At 37.5% G+C, this 27,218-nt stretch overlaps 1 protein-coding gene across 1 annotated transcript in view; it reads left to right on the top strand.

The window, feature by feature from the left end:
- LOC138076171 (phospholipid-transporting ATPase ABCA3-like) overlaps window positions 1–27,218 on the top strand; it is a 253,186-nt gene that overhangs the window by 166,165 nt on the left and 59,803 nt on the right. Inside the window, exons 22-27 of the mRNA XM_068968392.1 lie at window positions 2,228–2,392; window positions 12,691–12,852; window positions 18,254–18,273; window positions 19,460–19,472; window positions 22,783–22,901; window positions 23,142–23,336. Coding sequence (XP_068824493.1) covers window positions 2,228–2,392; window positions 12,691–12,852; window positions 18,254–18,273; window positions 19,460–19,472; window positions 22,783–22,901; window positions 23,142–23,336 — 674 coding nt within the window. The remainder of the gene's footprint in view (window positions 1–2,227; window positions 2,393–12,690; window positions 12,853–18,253; window positions 18,274–19,459; window positions 19,473–22,782; window positions 22,902–23,141; window positions 23,337–27,218) is intronic.

Below are 27,218 nucleotides of genomic sequence, written 5' to 3'. Positions count from 1 at the left end.
TGGACTGAGGTTCGTGACATTGTACAGGAGACAGGGATCAAGACCATCCCCATGGAAAAGAAATGCAAAAAAGCAAAATGGCTGTCTGGGGAGGCCTTACAAATAGCTGTGAAAAGAAGAGAGGTGAAAAACAAAGGAGAAAAGGAAAGATATAAGCATCTGAATGCAGATTTCCAGAGAATAGCAAGAAGAGATAAGAAAGCCTTCTTCACCGATCAATGCAAAGAAATAGAGGAAAAGAACAGAATGGGAAAGACTAGAGATCTCTTCAAGAAAATTAGAGATACCAAGGGAACATTTCATGCAAAGATGGGCTCGATAAAGGACAGAAATGGTATGGACCTAACAGAAGCAGAAGATATTAAGAAAAGGTGGCAAGAATACACAGAAGAACTGTGCAGAAAAGATCTTCATGACCAAGATAATCACAATGGTGTGATCACGCCAGACATCCTGGAATGTGAAGTCAAGTGGGCCTTAGAAAGCATCACTATGAACAAAGCTAGTGCAGGTGATGGAATTTCAGTTGAGCTATTTCAAATCCTGAAAGACGATGCTGTGAAAGTGCTGCACTCAATATGCCAGCAAGTTGGAAAACTCAACAGTGGCCAAAGGACTGGAAAAGGTCATTCCATCCCAAAGAAAGGCAATGCCAAAGAATGCTCAAACTAACGCACAATTGCACTCATCTCACACGCTAGTAAAGTAATGCTCAAAATTCTCCAAGCCAGGCTTCAGCAATACTCGAACCGTGAACTTCCAGATGTTCAAGCTGGTTTTAGAAAAGGCAGAGGAACGAGAGATCAAATTGCCAACATCCACTGGATCGTCGAAAAAGCAAGAGAGTTCCAGAAAAACATCTATTTCTGCTTTATTGACTATGCCAAAGCCTTTGACTGTGTGGATCACAATAAACTGGAAAATTCTGAAAGAGATGGGACAACCAGACCACCTAACCTGCCTCTTGAGAAACCTATATGCAAGTCAGGAAGCAACAGTTAGAACTGGACAACAGACTGGTTCCAAATAGGAAAAGAAGGACGTCAAGGCTGTGTATTGTCACCTTGCTTATTTAACTTTTTTATGCAGAGTACATCATGAGAAATGCTGGGCTGGAAGAAGCACAAGCTAGAATCAAGATTGCCAGGAGAAATATCAATAACCTCAGATATCCAGATGACACCACCCTTATGGCAGAAAGTGAAGAGGAACTCAAAAGCCTCTTGATGAAAGTGAAAGAGGAGAGTGAAAAAGTTGGCTTCAAACTCAACATTCAAAAAACAAAGATCATGGCATCTGGTCCCTTCACTTCATGGGAAATAGATGGGGAAACAGTGTCAGATTTATTTTGGGGGCTCCAAAATCACTGCAGATGGTGATTGCAGCCATGAAATTAAAAGACGCTTACTCCTTAGAAGGAAAGTTATGACCAACCTAAATAGCATATTGAAAAGCAGAGACATTACTTTGCCAACAAAGGTCTGTCTAGTCAAGGCTATGGTTTTTCCAGTGGTCATGTATGGATGTGAGAGTTGGACTGTGATTAAAGCTGAGCACTGAAGAATTGATGCTTTTGAACTGTGGTGTTGGAGAAGACTCTTGAGAGTCCCTTGGACTGCAAGGAGATCCAACCAGTCCATTCTAAAGGAGATCAGTCCTGAGTGTTCTTTGGAAGGACTGATGCTAAAGCTGAAACTCCAGTACTTTGGCCACCTAATGTGAAGAGTTGACTCATTGGAAAAGACTCTGATGCTGGGAGGGATTGGGGACAGGAGGAGACAGGGGCAACAGAGGATGAGATGGCTGGATAGCATCACCGACTCAATGGACGTGAGTTTCAGTGAACTCCAGGAGTTGGTGATGGACAGGGAGGCCTGGCGTGCTGCAATTCATGGGGTCACAAAGAGTCGGACGCGACTGAGTGACTGAACTGAACTGACTGAAGGCTAAGCCAAGGTAGGGATTTTAATAGCAGACCCACCCATAAAGATGGTGGAAGACAGACCCTAGGGAAATACTGTTACCAAAAGTCTGCTTTTAATATCTGTAACTGACAAATCCATACTACAAACTATGAAGATGATGAAGCTTCATGACTTAGTAACTAGTGTTTTCTCAAAGATGATCTGCTAGACTGGTAATTGTCTGATCATCTTAGGAAAGTTTGTTGTTATGGGAGGGTCACTGCTTTCTAACTGAAAGCTAACTATCATCTTTTTAATCATAGATGATGACATTACTCATTTCACAAGAACCTTAATGAATAATGTATTAATGGTGCTTCCTAGTTACAACTTTGCAATGAGTATCAGCAAATTCTTTGATGACTATGAGGTGAAAAAACTGTGTGCCGAGCAATTTCAAAACATCTATGTGGACTGCAGTGATTCATGTGAGTATATGCAGTTCCCCCAAGTCCTTAAAAATCTTTCTAGATTTCCACATTCAAGCCTGGATTGTGGAAGATTAAAGAAAAACCTGTCCTTCTTTCAACAGAGACAGTAAGACTTGCTGATTTGAGTGTTTTCCTGTACCAAAGTAATTTTCACTGTGTAGGGGGGCGGAAAAAATGAAGCCTCAAAATAATATCCCCAATAAATTTCATGAAGCCATTCCCAGATGTAACTTAGAATGAGTTACTACTCACCTATGATGTAAAAGGAGCTTTACATACATTATGTTGAATCTTTGCAGTACCCTGCAAGTTAGCTACTATTATCCTAATCTTATAATGAGGAAACTGAATGCTTTACTTAAACTGAAGATTAAATAGTTCCTTGGGACTCTAGGTTTTAAGTATCAAGATAAAGGTAAATGCACAGCCAGATCAAAATCAGGAAAAAAATAAAAGCATTATATTAAATTTTCCATATTTTAGGCTGATTTCATATTCAGGTTGATTCTAAGAACTGACAAATAATGAGTCCATTTACTATTTACTCTAAAAATTGTGAAGTAATTAGCATATTTCCTGTTTGTAAGTTTGTTTGCTGTGTGTGTATGCAGTTTGTTCTGGAACCAAATAACTTATATGCAACCACAAAAAGGGAAATGTAATGGTATTTTACTAAATCAGTAAAAGATTAAATATAATTATTAAAATCACTCTGGACAGTGACTGCAGTCATGAAATTAAAAGATGCTTGCTCCTTGGAAGGAAAGCTGTGGCAAACCTGGACAGTGTATTAAAAAGTAGAGACATTACTTTTCCAACAAAGGTCTGTGGGGTCAAAACTACGGTTTTTCCAGTAATCATATATGGATGTGAGAGTTGGACCATAAAGAAGGCTGAGGGCCAAATAACTGATGTTTTTGAATTGTGATGCTAGAGAATACTCTTGAGAGTCTCTTGGATTGCAAGGAGATCAAACCAGTCACTCCTAAAGCAAATCAACCCTGAATATTCATCAGAAGGACTGATGCTGAAGCTCAACCCTCCAATGCTTTGTCATCTAATGCGAGGAGCCAACTCATTGGGAAAGACCCTGATGCTGGGAAAGATTGAGGGCAGGAGGAGAAAGGGACAATAGGAAGATAAGATGGTTGGATGGCATCATTGACTCAATGAACATGAGTTTGAGCAAACTCCAGGAGATAGTGAAAGACAGAAGCCTGGCATGCTCTAGTCCAGGGAGTCACAAAGAGTCAGACTTGACTTAGCTACTGAAAAACAACAACAAAGACAAATTGATTATGTTTTCTTACAATTTCTGAAAAACAGAAATTATGTCACATTTTAGTTTGTATCATATTTGCACTATAGATTCATCTCTCTGCTTTTTAAAAACAACTCTATTGAGCTATTATTTACTTACCAGTCATCAGATTTAATTCATTAATTAATTTCATATTCATTGCTTTTAAAAAGTTTATAAAGTTGTGTAATCATTACCACAGTCTAATATTAGAATATTTCCATCATCTGAAAAAGATTTGTCATGTCTATTTATAGTCAAGCCTCATTTCCATGTCCAGCCCAACATCCACTAATAAACCTACTGCCTGAAAATATCTGGCATTTCTGAATATTTCATAGATTTATATCATTATGTATTAATTTATATCATTAGAATTATTTTGTGTCTTTGTTCTTTCATTTATAATACTGTTTTTGAGGTTTATCCAGGTTATAGCATATCTCAGTATTCTTCACTGTTGCTGAATAGTATTCCATTGTATTGATATACCACGTTTTTTTATCTGTTCATTAGTTGATGGACATTTGTTTCGACACAAGTTGTTAATGGTGTCTTTTGAAGCTTGAAAGTTTTAAATGTTGATGGAATCCAGTTTATCCACATTTTCTTCTATTGATGGTGTTTTTTTATATCATATTTTAAAAGTCTGCCTAAACCAGGGTCAAGAAGATTTTCTCCATGCCTTCTACATAACTAGGTCTATATTCAGGTTACAATGTGATTTGTCCCAGAACAGTCTGTCAAAAAGGATATCATTTCCCCATCAAATTAACACTTTTATTAAAAATGAATTCACCTGAGTTATTTCTGGAGTATAAATTCCCTTCCCTTGATTGGTATTTCTATCCTATACCAGTACCACACTATTCTGGTTACTTTTGCATTTTAGTAAGTTTTAAATTGAGAAATATAATCCTCCATCCTTGGTCTTTTTTAAATTTAACCATTTATTTTGCCTGCGTTGAGTCTTAGTTGAGGCATGTGGGATCTTCTGTTGCAGCGTGCAGGATCTTTGTCATGGAGCGCAGGCTTCTTTCTAGTTGAGGCACATAGGCTTAGTTGCTCCATGGCAGGTGGGATCTTAGTGCCCCAACCATGAATCAAACCCATGTCCCTTGCTTTGGAAGGTGGACTCAACCACTAGGCCACCAGGGAAGTCCCCATCCTTGATCTTTTTAACACTGTTTTGACTCTTGTGGATCCTGTGGGTTTCTCTACAAATTTTTGGTATTGGCATGTTATTTACTGGGGAAAAAAAAGACTCCTGGAATTTGAATAGATATTGCATTGATACTACTAATCAATTTGGGAAAATGAGTCATCTTAAAAATATTGAGCCATACAATCCATGAAAAAGAATGGCTGTCTGTTTATTTAGATCTTTCATTTCCCTCAGCAATGCTGTATAGCTTTCAGTGTACAGGTCTTACATTTCTCTGCTAAATTTATTTCTAAGATGTTTTTGCTATTATTGAAAATGGAATATGTTAATTTTCTTCTGTTCATTGCTAAGGTATAGAAATCCAGTGACTTTTTGTATATTATATACTATGAACTTATATGATTTTTTTATCTTCTATTCTATAAACTTAACTCATTTATGCATTTCAATAGTTTTTATGTGGATTTCTTAAGATTTTCTATTTGCAATATTATGTTGTTTGTGAATACTCTTCTTTTCAAAAGCAAGATTTCTTTTTTCTTAAACATTTTTATTTCATTTCACTGACTAGAATTACCAGTACTGTACTGAATAGTAGCCATGGCAGTAAACACCTTTGCTTATTCCCAGGCTTAAGAGGAAGGTATTCAGTTATTCTCCATTAAATATGATTTTTAGCTATGAGTGTTTTTATAGTTCCTCTTTATTGGTTTGAGGAAGTTCCATTCTATTCCAAGTTCATTGACAATTTTTGTAATGAATGAGATTAAATTCTTTTTCTGTGCCTTTGAGATCATGTGGGGATTTTGTCATTTATTCTTTTAATATGGTGTATTAAGTCTATTTTCTGATGTTAAACTATACTGGTTAAGAGGACTCAGGTTAATCTGATTTTGATTTCTTTGCAGATAGCCTCTTTATTACTCTAAAAACTTCTGTCTTCCAAAAATTGTTTTCCTTAGTGTTGTGAAATTTTTCCATGAGCTGTCTGCTGCTGCTGCTGCTGCTGCTAAGTCGCTTCAGTTATGTCCAACTCTGGGCGACCCCATAGGTGGCAGCCCACCAGGCTCCACAATCCCTGGGATTCTCCAGGCAAGAACACTGGAGTGGGTTGCTATTTCCTTCTCCAATGCATGAAAGTGAAAAGTGAAAGGGAAGTCGCTCAGTCGTGTCAGACTCTTAGCGACCCCATGGACTGCAGCCTACCAGGCTCCTCTGTCCATGGGATTTTCCAGACAAGAGTACTGGAGTGGGGTGCCATGGCCTTCTCCGATGAGCTGTCTAGACTTAGATTTTTCTCCTCTATATTCTGTTTATCATTTGATAGCAATTTCAACCCAAAGGTTCTTGTCTTCATTTAGTGGTAGGAAAACATCTATAATTTCACTTATTATCACTTTTCCTGATCCCTTCTGTTTTCTCTTTCTTGAACTCTTACTCTATGACTGCTGTACTTCCTACACTTGTCTATAGAAGAAGATAGACAAGGTCCCTGGTTTCATGGAGTTTATAATGTGAGTTGTGGCAAGTGGGAAAAAATTTTGAAAGTAAGTAAATAGACACAATAGTTACAGTTTGAAGTAAGACAGTAAGAGAAATAAATGAGGTAGTTAGTAACTTACGTCACTTCAGATAGAATACTTACGGTGGCACTTCAGATAGAATACTTACGGTGGTCATTACTGCAGAGTGTGATTAAATGACTAAAAGAATGAGACTGATCTAGCCAGTGAAGAATGAGAGGAATAATATTTCACATTGATGGAAGACCAAGAGAAAAGCCTCAAATCAGGAAAGGATCTAATATATTTAAAGAATAGAATGGAGGCTTGTTTGGAGCATATGAGTCCTAAGTCACTTCAGTTCAGTTCAGTCGCTCAGTTGTGTCCAACTCTTTGCAACCCCAGGGACTGTAGCTTGGGGTCCTATGTCCATAGGATTCTCCAGGTAAGAATACTGTATTGGGTTGATATAGATATATATCAAGATATGTATATATAATTAAGTTATTTATATGTAATTAAATATTTTGGTTTAAGGTTTAAGTTTTCTACTTTGTCAATTTCAGATATTCTGTTTATAATTTGCTTTTGCTTTACTTAGTCTTATTGCATATGGTCGCAGTATTTGGCATTTAACTATACTGGAGCTATTATTAAGGTTTTCTTTATGACCATAAACATGGTGATCTCATTATTATTGTTCTTTAGTCACTAAGTCCTATCTGACTCTTTTGTGATCCCATGGACTGTAGCCCTCCAGGCTCCTCTGTCCATGGTGTTACCCAGGCAAGAATAATGGAGTGAGTTGCCATTTCCTTCTGCAGGGGATCTTCCTGATCCCCTTCCTGATCCAAGGACTAAACCTGTGTTTCCTGCTTTATCAATCAGATTCTTTACCACTGAGCCACCAAGGAAGCCCTCGTTGTAATTGGTGGTGTTGATCTCTCACTAATTTACTATGATGTTTATATAAAGGCAGTATAGTAAAAGGATGGCCTGGAGTCATATGGCCTGAGTTGAATCCTGGCTCTGCAACTTGTTGGCTCTACACCTCAGTAATTTCACTGTGGAACATGATGCTTGAATATTTATGTTCCTTTTTTAGGTTAGAGAGTGCTATGTACGAGACATTTTATTTTAAATATGTTTTATGACTATATGAGATCACCATGTGGCTTTGGCCTTTAGTGTATCAATGTGGTGGTGGTGGTGGTGATTTAGTGGCTAAGTCATGTCCAACTCTTGTGACCCCATGAACTGTAGCCTGCCAGGTTCCTCTGTCCATGGGATTCTCCAGGCAAGAATACTGGAGTGGGTTGCCATTTCCTTCTCCAGGGGATCTTCCCGACCTAGGAATCAAACCTGGGTCTTCCGCATCAGATTCTTAACCGACTGAGCTTTGAGGGAAGCCATACAACTATATTAATATATTTTTAAAATATTAAACACTTTGCATTCCTTAAATAAACACAATTGTCTGTGTATCTATTCCATTTGTTAATATTTCATATGTTTTATCTTTATTTTTCAAAATTAAAAACACAAACAATATTTACAAGCATCTTAAATACCAGCTTATAATACTTGACAGTTTTTAATCATTTCAAATTGAGTTTTCCATAAGCTTTTAAAATGCAAGATTATTCATCACTGAAGTAGATGAATAGTCCTATGAGTTTTTTAATCCATGTTTATGAGAAAGATTGACCTGCTATTTTGTTTTTTCATAGTGTGCATGTTTGCACTGTATATGGAGTTTATACAGATAATGAACCGTGGAGTATTCTCTAGTGTTTTATTCAGCAGACTAGCTTATGTAAAACATCTCTTTGCTCAATATTTAGTAAAATTTACTTGTAAAACAAGACTTGATATTTTCTTGATAGGTGCCTTCTCAGGTATTGGTTTAATTCCCTAAGATCTGAAATGTAAATATTTGTAACATAATGACTTATAAGACATATAGAGATAGAAGTAAATGGACAATTAGATTAAAAGGGAGCCCTCAAATATGCCAAGGCATGTATGGAATTTTGATGTATAAAGGAGATGGCATCATATATTATTGGGCACAAATATGCCATTTAATAAATGCAAGTAAGTGTATTTCCAGAAAAGGGAAAAACAGGTGGATCCATATTCTGTACAGTTCAGTTCAGTGCAGTAGCTCAGTCATGTCCAACTCTATGCGACCCCATGGTTTGCAGCACACCAGGCTTTGCTTACTCAAATTCATGTCCATCAAGTTGGTGATACCATCCAACCATCTGATCCTCCCTTATCCTCCCGCCTTCAATCTTTCCCAGCCTCAGGGTCTTTTCCAATGAGTCGGTTCATTGCATCAGGTGGCCAGAGTATTGGAGTTTCAGCTTCACCATCAGTCCTTCCAATGAATATTCAGGACTGATTTCTTTATGGATGGACTGGTTGGATCTCCTTACAGTCCAAGGGACTCTCAAGAGTCTTCTCCAACACCACAGTTCAAAAGCATCAATTCTTCGGCCCTCAGCTTTCTTTATAGTCCAACTCTCACATTCATACATGACCACTGGAAAAGCCATAGCTTTGACTAGACGGACCTTTGTTGGCAAAGTAATGTATCTGCTTTTTAATATGCTCTCTAGGTTTGTCACAGCTTTTCTTCCAAGGAGCAATCGTCTTTTAATTTCATGCCTGCAGTCACCATCTGCAGTGATTTTGGAGCCCAACAAAATAAAGTCTGCCACTGTTTCCACTGTTTCCCCATCTAAGTGCCATGAAATGATGGGACCAAATGCCGTGATCTTAATTTTTTGAATGTTGAGTCTTAAGCCAAATTTTTCACTCTCCTCTTTCACTTTCAACAAGAGTCTCTTTAGTTCTTTGCTTTCTGCCACAGAGGTGGTGTCATCTGCATATCTGAGATTATTGATATTTCTCCCAGCAATCTTGATTCCAACTTGTGTTTCATCCAGCCCAGCATTTCTCATGATGTACTCTGCATATAAGTTGAACAAGTAGGGTGACAACATACAGCCTTGACATACTCCTTTCCTGACTTGGAACCAATCTGTTGTTCCATGTCCAGTTCTAACTATTGCTTCTTGACCTGCATACTGGTTTCTCAGGAGGCAGATAAGGTGATCTGGTATTCCAGTCTCTTTAAGACTTTTCTACAGTTTCTTGTGATCCACACAGTCAAGGGCTTTGGCATAGCCAATAAAGCAGAAACAGATATTTTTCTGGAATTCACTTGCTTTTTCGATGATCCAATGGATGTTGGCAATTTGATCTCTGGTTCCTCTGCCTTTTCTAAATCCAACTTGAACATCTGGAAGTTCACAGTTCATGTATTGCTGAAGCCTGTACAGGCACACACAAAAAAATCTAAGTGGAAACAGAGAGGGTAAAGTTCAAGAATTTTATAAGAAAATAGGTTAAAATAGTTTTATGACATCAAGTACAAAATAAGAAAATAAGTACAAAAATCCCTGAATTATAAAGAAAGGATTTATAAATTTGACTACATTAAAATTTAAAACTGTTAATTTAAAAGCATTCTAACAAAATAAAAGCCTCAGAAGCAAATATATTTGTTAACACGTATATATATATATATATATATATATATAACATATATAATGAACAAAGCATTACTATCTGGAATAAGCATGATAAATTAAGACAAATTATGCTATTAGAATAAAATGGGAGAATAAAGACATGAAGAAGAATTTCACAGAAATAAAAAAAGAATCAAAATATGGTTCAAAAATGGCCTATATGGAGTTATCATAAACTTCATTAGTGATCAAAGAACTACAAACTTGGACCACAACGAACTATCACTAAACAAAAATTTTAAAGTCTGAGGTCAAGAAGCATTATAATGTAGAGAAATGGAAATACGTACATATTGTGAATGAAATTAATTTACTACTTTGAAAAATGAGTTAGCACTAACCAAGTCTGACATGCCAATTACCAATATTTTTACTCCAAGATGGAAAACCTTAATAAATATTTTCTTCAGCAATATCTGTAATTGCAAAAAGAAATGGAAATAGCTTATGTCTATTAACAGTAGAATGTAATGATAAATTAAGGTTTTTCTCCCTACATAATGGAGTATCATAGAGGAGTGGAAATGTATGAACTTCAGCTGCAAACAACAATATGAATAAATCTTAAAAACACAATGAATATTTTTTTCAACCTTGCTGTGATGACTACAAACAACATGATGCTATGTTTATAAACCTCATAAACAGACTATTACCAACAATGTAATATTTATAGAAATGCATGTCTCTGGAAAATTTCCAAAGAAATAAGATATCTGGAATATAGATAGTAGGGGTAAAATCAAGGAGAACATAGTTAGAAGGAAGCTATTAATAATGTTTTGGTTATTTTGTTAAGTGAGAAGCTCCTGAGGGCTCATTTTATGTTACATTTTTTAATAATTTTCAAGTATGAATACTGAGATAAAGTAATATTTGAAATTCTTTATATATATATAGCATGAACTATTTAAAACTCTACGGATAAAATACTAGAATATTTAGAATCTTTAGCTAGATTGCTGAATTAAAACCAAAAATCAGTATATAGAAATAAATTGAAACTGAAAGTGACAGAGTAGGTATCTCCAAGGATCTATCCCTCCCTTGAAACAAGGATTAAGGTGGCAAAACTGTCAGAATCAATTCTCTGGAACTCTGAAATTTAATTAAAAACTTACAAAAAGCAGGGAAGTAGAAAAAGAAGAAAGAAGCTGCTCAGTTTTGCCAAGAAATCAATGTAGAGTTTTAACTTACCTGCTTAACTTCCCATTTTCCAGCCAGGCAGCAGTAACTGTGATGATAGTAATCTACATTCCTGGTGTGTTTTCTTACATCAGAAGGGGCAAAGAACAATTCTTGTTCTCAAAGAATTGTGCTTATGTTTTTAGATCTGTCTGGCAATGACCCAGTGGATTAGTTCAGGAGGTGCACTGTTTAGCTCTTCTTGGAACTTTCTGAGGGCTGGAGCAACCTCCTGGCCAGCTTTGTCAGAAACATTTAAAGGGATATGCTTACCACAGCCACCTAGGGCAAGTGACAAGAAACAGAAAGCAGGTGGCAAGAAAGAAAAGCCTAAGAAGTTAAGAAGCTGGGGAAAGTGACTGAGTGTGAGGGGATTAATCAATTACAAAAACTCCCATTTGCAATGGATAATTCAGATTGCCACATGCAGATTCAAGGCTGAAACCTGATAAGACTTTATGAATAAGCTCTCTGATCTTTAGGCCCTGCATAAGCAAGATGTGTGGACTAAATAAAAGTTGTACATGGACTGGTTAACCATTTTAAGAGAGCCCCAACTCACAGCTAATCTAAAAAGGATAGGAAAAGTTTGGTTTGTGTGTGTGTGTGTGTTTTGCTCCAAACATTTAAGGATATTTCCATCAAATCGCAGCTAATAGCTAAGTTAGCAGAACAGAAACTCCGGTGATCAAAAACAACAAAATACAGTCTTTACAAAAACAGTTTACAAAAGTTACTAAATAAATAAGTATAACCCACAAAAATCAAAAACAACAGAATTCTTGGCAATTAAATAAACAAAATAAAGGTATTTATGGTATTTTTAGCTATTATTGTAGGTCATGCCTACTGTCCTTAAAGTCCTTCAGAGTGAGAAGACATTTTCTTCTATAAGTGGGAAAAGAGTATTGATGGCAACACTTGTGAGGAAGAAAAGAACAAAGTTTAGATGTAAATAGGTAATAATTGATATTTCCTGATTTTACTACACAGAAAATTAGCTAACACAAACATCTAAATTCTAGATATGCAAATAGGAGTCATCTTTGAGATGTGAAGATAATACAATCACTCTTTTTTAAATAAGAATTTCATTTTCTGTGCCAGTATGCCCAAACACTAATTTTATTGTAATAAAATACACATAACATAAAGTTTACATTTTAAAGTGTACATTTCAGTGGTACTGAGTACATTCATAGTGTTGTGCAATCATCATCACCATCTAGATCCATAATAATTCTGTTTACAAAGGCTCAGCCTTTGAAACTCACTGAGTATGTAGTAAGGCTGTTGCCTATCAAAACCGATTAAAAAAAAAAGAAAAAGTATTTGCAGGGGAACTGTTATAATAATCATAAATACCAGTGAAGATTAAATAAGAGAGACAAATAAAATGTTAAGACAATTGCTTGTTTTTCATATCTATACTTCTCTAATTCTAACTAACATTCATTGTATCCTGTATTTCTTAACATTTGGTGTCATCTTAGACTTTGTATAAGTTTTTAAAGTAAGGCTATCTCTTTTATCACCCTCAGTTAAGAAGAACAATGTCTACAGTTTTGGCGAACGTGGGATTGCAAACTTTTTGATTTCATCAGCTGCCTTGGGCTTAATTTTTCTGCTTTTGCTTTTTTGTCTGGAAAGTACATGCTGGAACCTGAAAAACTTTGTCTTTCATAAAATTGTATTTAACATCTGTAAGATATGTATGAACGACAAGAAGGTGAGTAACTAATACAGACTCTAGATACAACTCAAAGAAAGCTCAGCATTAGATCAGAATGTATAAATTAACATATTCTTACCTTTATTACTTAATAAAGAAGATATCATTCAGTTATACCAGGACCTAACTGGGGCTAATTTGAATCACCTGTCTTTCCTCTTAGTTTGAATTTTCAGTTCTAAATTTTGAATCCTCTGCCTACAAGAAGATAATCCATAATAATGAAATGACTATGACAGAAAGTGCTGCTTGTGCCTGTACAGTTTTTGAGGTGTATTTGGTTGTAATTATAGAATTGACTTCTTTAAAGCTGTGTAGAATTATAGAGTTTCATGGTCTCTACCAGTCAGGATTTTTTCCTATTGCCTAAGATTAAACATACAAATATTGTGTTGAGATTTTTTTTTTCCTGCTCTTTCTTAGTTTCAAACTTTAACATTCTTAGGCTGAGATGGGTCTCTACCAGTCAGATTATTAACTATTGCTTTACATAGGTCTCATAGTTCACACAATCTCAGAGTTTTGCCTTAGGATTTTTTATTTTAATTGTTCATTCATTCAGTAATTGAACTCTCACTGATCTACACTAGAATAGAACCAAAAATAAATAAATAAATCTTTTTTAAAAAATAATATTGGAATATATGGAAGAAATGAACAAGTAGGGTTTATTCCATGAATGTAAAATTAGTTTAGTATTTGAAAATAAATCAATGTTACAATATTGATCATCTCAAGAAGAAACGGAGAAGGCAATGGCAACCCACTCCAGTATTCTTGCCTGGAAAATCCCATGGATGGAGGAGCCTGGTAGGCTGCAGTCCATGGGGTCACTAAGAGTTGGACATGACTGAGCGACTTCACTTTCAATTTTCCCTTTCATGCATTGGAGAAGGAAATGGCAACCCACTCCAGTGTTCTTGCCTGGAGAATCCCAGGGACGGGGGAGCCTGGTGGGCTGCTGTCTATGGGGTTGCACAGAGTCGTGTTTATATGTAAAGCCTACAATAAACATAAAAGGAAGGACTAAATGTTTTCCCTCTAAGATTGAAAATTGGACAAGAATATTCACTCTTACCACTTGCATTCTATCAATTTTGAGATTGGAAAAGAAAAAAGCAATTAAAACAGCTCTCTTCTCACTCTATTGATTAGCATGTTTACTGAATTAGCATGTGAACTGAATATATTCTCCTGCTCCATTCCTCAACCATTACCATTAAATGAGTACTTGACTTAAACATGAGCAGTTTAAAACAAAATTTTGTTCAAGCAGTAACAAATTACTATTCACAAAACACACCTTGTTGTTTCATTCTCACACAACTTTCATTAAGCTCCCACTGCTAATGGCAACCTTTCTTCCATCCCCACCCTACCTTCATTCTCTCAATATATTTTTTTTAGTCTCCAAACTCAGCTCAAACTTCACCAATTAGGGGCCCTAATCAAAAAAAGGAGCTCATTCTTCTCTCTTAAACCTAATGCTCTCTTGAATATACTTTGGTTGTAACAAATCACACTAGGTAATAAGTAATAGTATCATTGTCTCTTTTGTTCTCCATAAAATGTCCACATCACTGGCAAGGACATACTGCTTACTCATACTTGTAAGAAAATTTGTTCATGACTACAGTTTCAAAAATAAGCAAGTCATGGAAATTCCCTGGCAATTTAGTGCTTAAGACTCCAGGCTTTCATGGAAGGGAGCATGGCTTCAGTCCCTAGTTGGAGAACTAAGATCCTGTATGCCACATGACCAAGAAAAAAGAAAAAAATAAGCAAGTCAGGAATAAATTTGTGCATAAGAGTTCAGGAAATCGAGGGGCGGTCCTAAAATGGCAGAGGAATAGGACGTGAAGACCACTTTCTCCCTCACAAATTCCTCAAAAGAACATTTCAACGCTGAGTAAACACAAAACAACCTCTGTAGGCTGGCAGAGGACATCAGGCAACCAGAAAAGCAGACCATTGTCTTCAAAAACAGGTAGGAAAAAATATAAAAGATGAAAAAGGAGACAAAGGAGGTGGGGAGGGAGCTCCGTCCCGGGAAGGGAAGTCCATCCCGGGAAGGGAAGCCCGTCCTGGGAAGGGAATTTTAAGAAAAGAGGTTTCCAAACACCAGGAAACACTCTCCCTGCCGAGTCTGTGGCGAGCCTTGGAAACACAGAGGGCAACATAACAGGAAGGAAAAATAAATAAATAATTAAAACCAACAGATTACAAGCCCAACAGTAACTCCCCCAGCAGAAAAGCAGCGCAGACGCCTGCATCCGCCACTAGGAAGTGGGGGCAGGGCAGGGAAGCATGGGAGGCGCAGGCTGCAGTGCTTTGTAAGAATTGGGCAGGAACGCCCCACGCGCAACCAAAACGATCTAACTTGGGCTAGCAAACCAGACTGTGGGATAGCTACCACGCGAAAAGCTCGAACATAAAACACCGCCAGGACCACGCACAAAACAGAACAGAACGGGAAAAGCTGGCTGCAGACCATCCCCCGCCAGGGACAGGCAGCCAGAGCCGTAAGGGCTGGAAAGGGGCAATTGCAGACCCGGAGAGACTTTACTTACCAAACTGCAAGCAGGCTTCTTTGCTAAGACTTCTGGGGGTACTGGACAGTCACCATCTGCCTCACAAGGGGTGCCAGCGGTCCACCCAGAAAACTGAGCAGCAGAGGCAGAAAAGGCAACAAGTCGCAGCGATCGCGCTCGCCAAACTCCTGAGCTACTCGGAACCGGGAAGGGCACAAAACGCAGTTCCAACCAAATCTGTGCCTCTGAGGGCTACCTGAGTGCCGAACCTGAGCGGCTTAGACCGGGGAAGTGCACGCAGCCCAGGGCTGGCCTCAGATGGTTCCCGGCTGAGCATCATAGAGCCAGAGCGGTTTGTGCGCTGCAAGAAGGGACAGGTCCAGCGGGGCTGAGACACTGTGTGCACACGACAGTGTTATTTATTTGCAGCATCCCCCCCTCCCCACAGCGCGACTGAACTAGTGAGCCTAGAAAACCAGGAAACAGAAGAAGTTAAACAGAGGGTACCACCTTGGAAGTGACCCCACACTGCTCACAACATCAGAGAAGGGCAAGATATACTTTTATATTTTTAAAATCATTCCTTTTTTTTTTCTTTTTTCTTTTTTTTTCTAACTTTTTTAAAATTGTTAAGTCTTCTATTTCTCCTCTAATTTTTATTTCTATAACCTACTATTACTATTCAAATAAAAAAAAGACTTTTTTTTTAAGGCAAACACCATATATAGTCTTTGGGTGGTTGTTGTTGGGGTTTTTTTTTTTTTAATAATTCTTGTGGCTTTTTTTTTTCTTTTTTTTTCTTTTTTCCTTTTTCCTTCTGCTTCTTTTCTTTAATATTGTATTTTTGAAAATCCAACCTCTACCCTAGATTTTTAGTCTTTGCTTTTTGGTTTTTGTTGGCAATTTTGTACATTTAAAAACCCAAACTTCACTACCCAATTTTACCTGAGTGCGAGATTACTGGCTTGACCACTGTCTCCTCCTTTGGACTCTCCTTTTTCTCCACCAGGTGGCCTCTGTCTCTTTCCTCCCCCATCTCTTCACTATCCAACTCTGTGAATCTCTGTGTGTTCCAGACGGTGGAGAACACCTAAGGAACTGGTTACTGGCAGGATTTGTCTCTCTCCTTCTCATTCCTCTCTCTTATCCTCCTGGCCACCTCTGTCTACTTCCTCCCTCTCCTCTTCCCCGTATAACTCCGTAAATACCTCTGAGCGGTCCAGACTATGGAGCGCACATAAGGAAGTGACTACTGGCTAGCTTGCTCGCTCCTCTTTTGATCTCACCCCATCTCATTCCAGTCACCTCTAACTACCCCTCCCTCCTCTCTTCTCCTTGTAACTCAGTGAACCTCTCTGAGTGTCCCTCAATGTGGAGAAACTTTTCATCTTTAACCTAGATGTGTTATCATCAGTGCTGTGTAGATGGAGAAGTCTAGAGGCTACTGTAAAAATAAAACTGAAAACCAGAAGCAGGAGGCTTAAGTCCAAAGCCTGAAAACATCAGAGAACTCCTGAATTCAGGGAACATTAAGCAATAGGAGCTCATCAAATGCCTCCATACCTACACTGAAACCAAGCTCCACCCAAAGGGCCAACAAGTTCCAGAACAAGACATACCACGCAAATTCTCCAGCAGCACAGGAACACACCCCCGAGCTTCAATATACAGGCAGCTCAAAGTTACTCCAAAACCTTTGACGTCTCATAACCCAATACTGGTCACTCCACTGCACTCCAGAGAGAAGAAACCCAGCTCCACCCACCAGAACTCCAACACAAGCCTCCCTAACCAGGAAACCTTGACAAGCCACTGATACAACCCCACCCACAGTGAGGAAACTCCATAATAAAGAGAACTCCACAAATTAACAGGATATAAAAAGGCCACCCCAAACGCAGCAATATAACCAAGATGAAGAGACAGAGGAATACTCAGCAGGTAAAGGAACAGGAGAGTTGCCCACCAAACCAAACAAAAGAGGAAGTGGTAGGGAATCTACCTGAGAAGGAATTCCGAATATTGATAGTGAAAATGATCCAAAATCTTGAAATCAAAATGGAATCACAGATAAATAGCCTAGAGACAAGGATTGAGAAGATGCAAGAAAGGTTTATCAAGGACCTAGAAGAAATAAAAAAGAGTCAATATATAATGAATAACGCAATAAATGAGATCAGAAACACTCTGGAGGCAACAAATAGCAGAATAACGGAGGCAGAAGATAGGATTAGTGAAATAGAAGATAGAATGGTAGAAATAAATGAATCAGAGAGGAAAAAAGAAAAACGAATTAAAAGAAATGCAGACAATCTCAGAAACCTCCAGGACGATATGAAACACTCCAACGTTCAAATTATAGGAGTCCCAGAAGAAGAAGACAAAAAGAAAGACCATGAGAAAATCCTTGAGGAGATAATAGTTGAAAACTTCCCTAAAATGGGGAAGGAAATAATCACCCAAGTCCAAGAAACACAGAGAGTTCCAAATAGGATAAACCCAAGGCGAAACACCCCAAGACACATATTAATCAAATTAACAAAGATCAAACACAAAGAACAAATATTAAAAGCAGCAAGGGAAAAACAACAAATAACACACAAGGGGATTCCCATAAGGATAACCGCTGATCTTTCAATAGAAACTCTTCAGGCCAGGAGGGAATGGCAAGACATACTTAAAGTGATAAAAGAAAATAACCTACAGCCCAGATTACTGTACCCAGCAAGGATCTCATTCAAATACGAAGGAGAAATCAAAAGCTTTACAGACAAGCAAAAGCTGAGAGAATTCAGCACCACCAAACCAGCTCTCCAACAAATTCTAAAGGATATTCTCTAGACAGGAAACACAAAAAGGGTGTATAAACCCGAACCCAAAACAATAAAGTAAATGGTAACGGGATCATACTTATCAATAATTACCTTAAACGTAAATGGGTTGAATGCCCCAACCAAAAGGCAAAGACTGGCCGAATGGATACAAAAACAAGACCCCTCTATATGCTGCTTACAAGAGACCCACCTCAAAACAAGGGACACATACAGACTGAAAGTGAAGGGCTGGAAAAAGATATACCATGCAAATAGAGACCAAAAGAAAGCAGGAGTGGCAATACTCATATCCGATAAAATAGACTTTAAAACAAAGGCTGTGAAAAGAGACAAAGAAGGCCACTACATAATGATCAAAGGATCAATCCAAGAAGAAGATATAACAATTATAAATATATATGCACCCAATATAGGAGCACTGCAATATGTAAGACAAATGCTAACAAGTATGAAAGGGGAAATTAACAATTACACAATAATAGTGGGAGACTTTAATACCCCACTCACACCTATGGACAGATCAACTAAACAGAAAATTAACAAAGAAACGCAAACTTTAAATGATACATTAGACCAGTTAGACCTAATTGATATCTATAGGACATTTCACCCCAAAACAATGAATTTCACCTTTTTCTCAAGTGCTCACAGAACCTTCTCCAGGATAGATCACATCCTGGGCTATAAATCTAAACTTGATAAATTCAAAAAAATCGAAATCATTCCAAGCATCTTTTCTGACCATAATGCATTAAGATTAGATCTCAATTACAGGAGAAAAACTATTAAAAATTCCAACATATGGAGGTTGAACAACACACTTCTGAATAACCAACAAATCACAGAAGAAATCAAAAAAGAAATCAAAATATGCATAGAAACTAATGAAAATGAAAACACAACAACCCAAAACCTGTGGGACACTATAAAAGCAGTGCTAAGAGGAAAGTTCATAGCAATACAGTCATACCTCAAGAAACAAGAAAAAAGTCAAATAAATAACCTAACTCTACACCTAAAGCAACTAGAAAAGGAAGAATTGGAGAACCCCAGAGTTAGTAGAAGGAAAGAAATCTTAAAAATTAGGGCAGAAATAAATGCAAAAGAAACAAAAGAGACCATAGCAAAAATCAACAAAGCCAAAAGCTGGTTCTTTGAAAGGATAAATAAAATTGACAAACCATTAGCCAGACTCATCAAGAAACAAAGGGAGAAAAATCAAATCAGTAAAATTAGAAATGAAAATGGAGAGAGCACAACAGACAACACAGAAAAACAAAGGATCATAAAAGACTACTATCAGCAATTATATGCCAATAAAATGGACAACTTGGAAGAAATGGACAAATTCTTAGAAAAGTACAATTTTCCAAAACTGAACCAGGAAGAAATAGAAAATCTTAACAGACCCATCACAAGCACGGAAATTGAAACTGTAATCAGAAATCTTCCAGCAAACAAAAGCCCAGGTCCAGACAGCTTCACAGCTGAATGCTACCAAAAATTTCGAGAAGAGCTAACACCTATCCTACTCAAACTCTTCCAGAAAATTGCAGAGGAAGGTAAACTTCCAAACTCATTCTATGAGGCCACCATCACCCTAATACCAAAACCTGACAAAGATACTACAAAAAAAGAAAACTACAGGCCAATATCACTGATGAACATAGATGCAAAAATCCTCAACAAAATTCTAGCAATCAGAATCCAACAACACATTAAAAAGATCATACACCATGACCAAAGTAGGCTTTATCCCAGGGATGCAATGATTCTTCAATATCCGCAAATCAATCAATGTAATTCACCACATTAACAAGTTGAAAAATAAAAGCCATATGATTATCTCAATAGATGCAGAGAAGGCCTTTGACAAAATTCAACATCCGTTTATGATAAAAACTCTCCAGAAAGCAGGAATAGAAGGAACATACCTCAACATAATAAAAGCTATATATGACAAACCCACAGCAAACATTATCCTCAATGGTGAAAAATTGAAAGCATTTCCCCTAAAGTCAGGAACAAGACAAGAGTGCCCACTTTCACCGCTACTATTCAACATAGTTCTGGAAGTTTTGGCCACAACAATCAGAGCAGAAAAAGAAATAAAAGGAATCCAAATTGGAAAAGAAGAAGTAAAACTTTCACTGTTTGCAGATGACATGATCCTCTACATAGAAAACCCTAAAGACTCCACCAGAAAATTACTAGAGCTAATCAGTGAATATAGTAAAGTTGCAGGATATAAAATCAACACACAGAAATCCCTTGCATTCCTATACACTAATAATGAGAAAGTAGAAAAAGAAATTAAGGAAACAACTCCATTCACCATTGCAACGAAAAGAATTAAAATACTTAGGAATATATCTACCTAAAGAAACTAAAGACCTATGTATAGAAAACTATAAAACACTGATGAAAGAAATCAAAGAGGACACTAATAGATGGAGAAATATACCATGTTCATGGATCAGAAGAATCAATATAGTGAAAATGAGTATACTACCCACAGCAATTTACAAATTCAATGCAATCCCTATCAAGCTACCAGCCATATTTTTCACAGAACTAGAACAAATAATTTCAAGATTTGTATGGAAATACAAAAAACCTCGAATAGCCAAAGCAATCTTGAGAAAGAAGAATGGAACTGGAGGAATCAACTTGCCTGACTTCAGGCTCTACTACAAAGCCACAGTCATCAAGACAGTATGGTACTGGCACAAAGACAGAGATATAGATCAATGGAACAAAATAGAAAGCCCAGAGATAAATCCACACACCTATGGACACCTTATCTTCGACAAAGGAGGCAAGAATATACAATGGAGTAAAGACAATCTCTTTAACAAGTGGTGCTGGGAAAACTGGTCAACCACTTGTAAAAGAATGAAACTAGATCACTTTCTAACACTGCACATGAAAATAAACTCAAAATGGATTAAAGATCTAAATGTAAGACCAGAAACTATAAAACTCCTAGAGGAGAACATAGGCAAAACACTCTCTGACATAAATCACAGCAGGATCCTCTATGATCCACCTCCCAGAATTCTGGAAATAAAAGCTAAAATGAACAAACGGGATCTAATTAAAATTAAAAGCTTCTGCCCAACAAAGGAAAATATAAGCAAGGTGAAAAGACAGCCTTCTGAATGGGAGAAAATAATAGCAAATGAAGCAACTGACAAACAACTAATCTCAAAAATATACAAGCAACTTATGCAGCTCAATTCCAGAAAAATAAACGACCCAATCAAAAAATGGGCCAAAGAACTAAATAGACATTTCTCCAAAGAAGACATGCGGATGACTAACAAACACATGAAAAGATGCTCAACATCACTCATTAGTAGAGAAATGCAAATCAAAACCACAATGAGGTACCACTTCACACCAGTCAGAATGTCTGTGATCCAAAAATCTGCAAGCAATAAACGCTGGAGAGGGTATGGAGAAAAGGGAACCCTCCTACACTGTTGGTGGGAATGCAAACTAGTACAGCCACTATGGAGAACAGTGTGGAGATTCCTTTAAAAATTGCAAATAGAGCTGCCTTATGACCCAGCAATCTCACTGCTGGGCATACACACCGAGGAAACCAGAATTGAAAGAGACACATGTACCCCAATGTTCATTGCAGCACTGTTTATAATAGCCAGGACATGGAAACAACCTAGGTGTCCACCAGCAGATGAATGGATAGGAAAGCTGTGGTACATATACACAATGGAGTATTACTCAGCCATTAAAAAGAATACATTTGAGTCAGTTCTGATGAGATGGATGAAACTGGAGCCGATTATACAGAGTGAAGTAAGCCAGAAAGAAAAACACCAATATAGTATACTAACACATATATATGGAATTTAGAAAGATGGCAATGACGACCCTGTATGCAAGACAACAAAAAAGACACAGATGTGTATAGCAGACTTTTGGACTCAGAGGGAGAGGGAGAGGGTGGAATGATTTGGGAGAATGGCATTGAAACATGTATACTATCATGTAAGAATCGAATCGCCAGTCTATGTCCGATGCAGGATACAGCATGCTTGGGGCTGGTGCACAGTGATGACCCAGAGAGATGTTATGGGGAGGGAGGTGGGAGGGGGGTTCATGTTTGGGAACGCATGTACACCCGTGGTGGATTCAAGTCAATGTATGGCAAAACCAATACAGCATTGTAAAGTAAAATAAAGTAAAAATTAAAATTAAAGAAAAAAAGAGTTCAGGAAATCGGTGCTGTGCTTAGTCACTCAGCCGTGTACAACTCTTTGTGACCCTGTGGACTGTAGCTTGCCAGGTCCTTTGTCCATGGCAATTCTGCAGGCAAGAAGACTGGAGTGGGCTCCCATGCCCTCCTCAGGAAATTGGTAGAGAGGCTTTTTAATAGAAATTACTCAAATATTTTGTCACATTTTTGAAATTACTCCCTCAGGTCAGCTTTCAAAAAGCCACCCAGTTTAAGCCAAAATGTCTGACGTGTATTCAAATCTGTGATCTTTGTCTTGAAAATATAGGCTACAGATTCCATCCAAGTAATCAAGGAATATGGGGATAAAGATGTAATAGATGAAAGAAAGAGAGTCCAGAAACTGTTACCTAGGTTGATGGCTGCCCCTTTGCTTTTCAACGAACTTACAAAGGTAAAGCCATTCAATGTCCAAGATTTAGCCCACCTTCCCTGCCACGAATTTGTTGGTAGTATTACTAATTCATTGGAGTTCTATGGGATCTATGTACCTTCTGGTAAAATAGAGGGCTGAAAGGGGAAAGGCTCTTCTGAAACTGTCCATATGTAACAGTCTACAGGGTCTGAGGTTATGGTTGTGGTTGACCCATTATCAGTGCTTCAGTACATTGTGGTTCTCTTTTAATTTTCTCAGATTTACTACAAGTGTCCAGTTGTAAAGGCTGTGAGAAATATCTCCCTTTTAGTCCCAAAGTATGAGTGCTTTGGATTACTTGGATTAAATGGAGCTGGAAAAACCACTATATTCAAAATGTTGACTGGAGAGGAGATCACAACCTCTGGAGTTGTGTTAATTGATGGCATTAACATCACTGAAAATATCAGAAAGGTATTTCTAGACCTAATCACTGAGTTTGAGCCCTAAGGTAACCAGAGAAATGGGTGGGGGCCATGGAAGAAAGCATTGATATATATATATTCTTATATATATATATATATATATATATTCTTTTCTCAAATGTAACAGACTGCAGGGACAGTAATATTCATGATAACATCCCGAGTTTGGGAAAAGGTAAATACTCTTTCTGGCTGAAAAAAATCTGATTACCTGTAAATGGATCCAATGAAAAACAGGAAGAATGGTTATTTCACATAACCTGCTCTTACATAATTGTACTTTGATATAAAACAATGATTTTTTAAAGGGATTATGAAAGATACTGAGAAAGTAAAATTTGTCAAGGCTTGGGCTCTATTTGAATGTGGGTTATAAGAAAAGAAAGGAACCTAAGATATTGCCCAGGAACCTATCTTGAGCCAATGAATGAGTGAAAGTTCCATTTATCCAGATAGTAAAGACAAGAGATGAGTATATTTGGAGAAGAATATGTTGAATGTTAGATGTTTATGACACATTTAAATGGGAAAATATCCAATAGACAGTTGGAATTTATGATAGTGAATTGATATGGAGATATAAATCTCTCAGAATTCATCAAAGTACAAGTGAAATTTAAACTGTGGAAGTAAGTGAGACAATCTATTTGGAGTATGTATAATAATGAGGAGAAAGATATGGGATGAATCCTGAGGATCGACAACATTTCTAAGACATGGAGGGAGAGAGAGAATAATTGGAGAGAAAGTTGAGGAAGAAGAGTGAGTTAGGAAGAAAATCTGGATAAATATTTTTTAATTGGGATGTAGTCGCTTTACAATGTAGTGTTAGTTTCTGCTGTACAACAAAGTGAATCAGCTATGTGTGTACATGTATTCCATCCTTCTTAGACCTCTCTCCAACCCATCTCACCCATCTAGGTCATCACAGAACACTGAGCTGAGCTCTCTGTGCTACGGAGCAGGTTCCCAATAGTTATTTATTTAACACATGATAGTGTATATATTTCAATCCTAATTTCCCAGTTCATTCCACTCTCCTCCCCCCACTCTGTGTCCACACAGATGTTATCTACATCTGCATCACTATTCCTGTCCAGCAAATAGGTTCATCTGTACCATTTTCTAGATTCCGCATATATATGAGTTCATATACAATATCTGTTCTCCTCTTTCTGACTTACTTCACTCTGTGTGACAGAGCCTAGGTCCATTCACTTCCCTACAAATTATCCAATTTCAGTCCTTTTTATGACTGAGAATATTCCATTGTATAAAAGTACTACATGTTCTTTATCCATTCATAGGTCAATGAATATGTAGGCTGCTTCCATGTCCTGGTTACTGTAAATAGTGCTGCAGTGAACACTGAAGTGCATGTGTCTTTTTGAATTACAGTTTTCTCAGGGTATATGCCCAGTAGAGGGATTTCTAGATCATATGGTTCTATTTTTAGTTTTTTTAAGTAATCTCTATACTGTTCTCCATAGTGGGTATAACAGTTCACATCCCCATCACAGTACAAGAAGGTCCCTTTTTCTCCACATGCTCTCCAGCATTTACTCTTTGCAGATTTTTTTGATGATGGTCATCTGACCAGAGTGAGGTGATGCCTCATTGAAGTTTTAGTCTGCATTTCTCTAACAGTAATATTGAGCATCCTTTCATGTGCCTCTTGGTCATTTGTATGTCTTCTTCAGAGAATTGTCTTTTTAGGTCTTTTGCCCATTTGTTGATTGGGCCTTTTGCTTTGATGCTGTTAAGTATCATGGGCTGTTTGTATATTTTGGAGATTAATCCCAGTTGCTTCATTTGCAAACCTTTTTTTCCATTATGAAGGTGGTCTTTTCATCTCATTTATGGTTTTCTTTGTTGTGCAAAACCTTTTGTGCTGTGCTCAGTTGCTTCACTGATGTCTGACTCTTTGTGACCCCATGGACATTATCCCACTAGGTTTCTCTGTCCATGGGATATTCCCAGCAAGAATCCTGGAGTGGGTAGCCATGCCTTCATCCGGAGGATCTTCCCAACCCAGAGATCAAACCCACATCTCCTGTGTCTCCTGCATTGCAGGTAGATTCTTTACCACTAAGCCAGCTGGGGAAGCCTGTGTAAGACCTTTTAAATATAATTAAATCCATTTTTTTACTTTTGTTTTTATTTTTATTACTCTAGGAAGTGGGTCAAAAAAGATCTTGCTGTGATTTATGTCAAAGAGTGTTCTTCCTGTTTTCCTCTAAAGTTTTATAGTGTTTGGTCTTACATTTAGGTCTTTAATCCATTTTTAGTTTATTTTTGTGTATGGAGTTAGGGAGTGTTCTGATTTCATTCTTTTACACATAGCTGTTCAGAGTTCCCAGCACTGGATAAAATTTTATCACAAAATCCACAAGAAGGAAAAATGTCAAGAAGAAAATGAAACAGAGATATTAGGCAAGATAGGCCTTAACAGTGTCCACTGGACATCACTGAAATGGGAATGCAGTGGAATGACAAATAAACAATGAGGATAGGAGAATAATGAATGTGGACCAAACCTAGAAGAAAAGTAGATGTCAAAAAAAATGGAGAAAAGAATGACATCCAGAACTTAAGGAGTTGATAAGGACAGAATTATAATTGTTAGCAACCAGAACATATTTGTATAAATGGTGGGGGAGCAATTTTTAAAGTGGTTTAAAAAGAAAATTTTAAATATATAGTGATAGGTGTGTGTGTATTAGTTGCTCAGTCATGTCCAACTCTGTGTGACCCCATGGACTCTTGCCTGCCAGACTCCTCTGTCCATGGAGGCAAGAATACTGGAGTGGGTTGCTATTCCCTTCTCCAGGAGATCTTACAGACCCAGAGATTGAACCTGGGTCTCCTGCATTCCAGGCAGATTCTTTACCGTCTGAGCCACTAGGGAAGCCCCATAGTAATAGGAGCTATCTGAGAAAGAAAGTATTCCTCCATATAAATTATAAATCAAAAAAATATACAAAATGGTTTCAAGTAGCAAGTTATTTTCACTCCTACCCACCATTTGCCTCATTCCATCCCAAGTCTTACAAGAAGGTAACCATTTTTCTTATTCTACAGTTTTTTATATATATGCAATCAATTATAAAGATCTATTTTTCTATTTTATTGCACAAAATGTAGTATGCTGCATACAATGTTTTTGACATTGCCAAATTGTTTTCCATATGTGGATATATAAATTTTCACTAAATCAGCAATGTTTGAGAGTGGTTATTATCCTACACTGATCACAACAGAGCATATCATCAGTCTTTTGGGCTTTAGCTGGTCTGATCATGTCACCAAGCAATCGGGCTCATTACCTACTGTGCAGCCTATTACAAGAAAAGACTTTATTGCAAGGGAGCCAAGCAAAGGTGCAATCGCAAAAATGACAGAATGATCTTGGTTCCTTTCCAAGGCAAACAATTCAGCATCACAGTAATTCAAATCTACACCCCAACCACTGATGCCAAAGAAGCAGAAGTTGACATATTCTATGAAGACCTACAAAACCTTCTATAACTAACAGCAAAAAAGATGTCCTTTTCAGCATAGGGGATTAGAATGCCAAAGTAGGAAGCCAAGAAATACTGGAATAACAGGCAAGTTTGGCCTTGGAGTACAAAATGAAGCAAGGCAAAGGCTAACAGGGTTTGGTCAAGAGAACACACTTGTCATAACAAGCACCCAACAACACAGGAGACTCTACAAATGGACATCACCAGGTGGTCAATGCTAAAATCAGACCTATTATGTTCTTTGCAGCCAAAGATGGAGAACTATCTTTTACTTGTCAGTAAAAACAAAACTGGGAGCTGACTGGCTCAGATCATGAACGCCTTATTGCAAAATTCAGGCTTAAATT

The sequence above is a fragment of the Capricornis sumatraensis genome, chromosome 3 (genome assembly GCF_032405125.1).
Source record: "Capricornis sumatraensis isolate serow.1 chromosome 3, serow.2, whole genome shotgun sequence".
NCBI classification, from domain to species: domain Eukaryota; kingdom Metazoa; phylum Chordata; class Mammalia; order Artiodactyla; family Bovidae; genus Capricornis; species Capricornis sumatraensis.
This window is presented reverse-complemented; position numbering and strand designations above follow the sequence as displayed.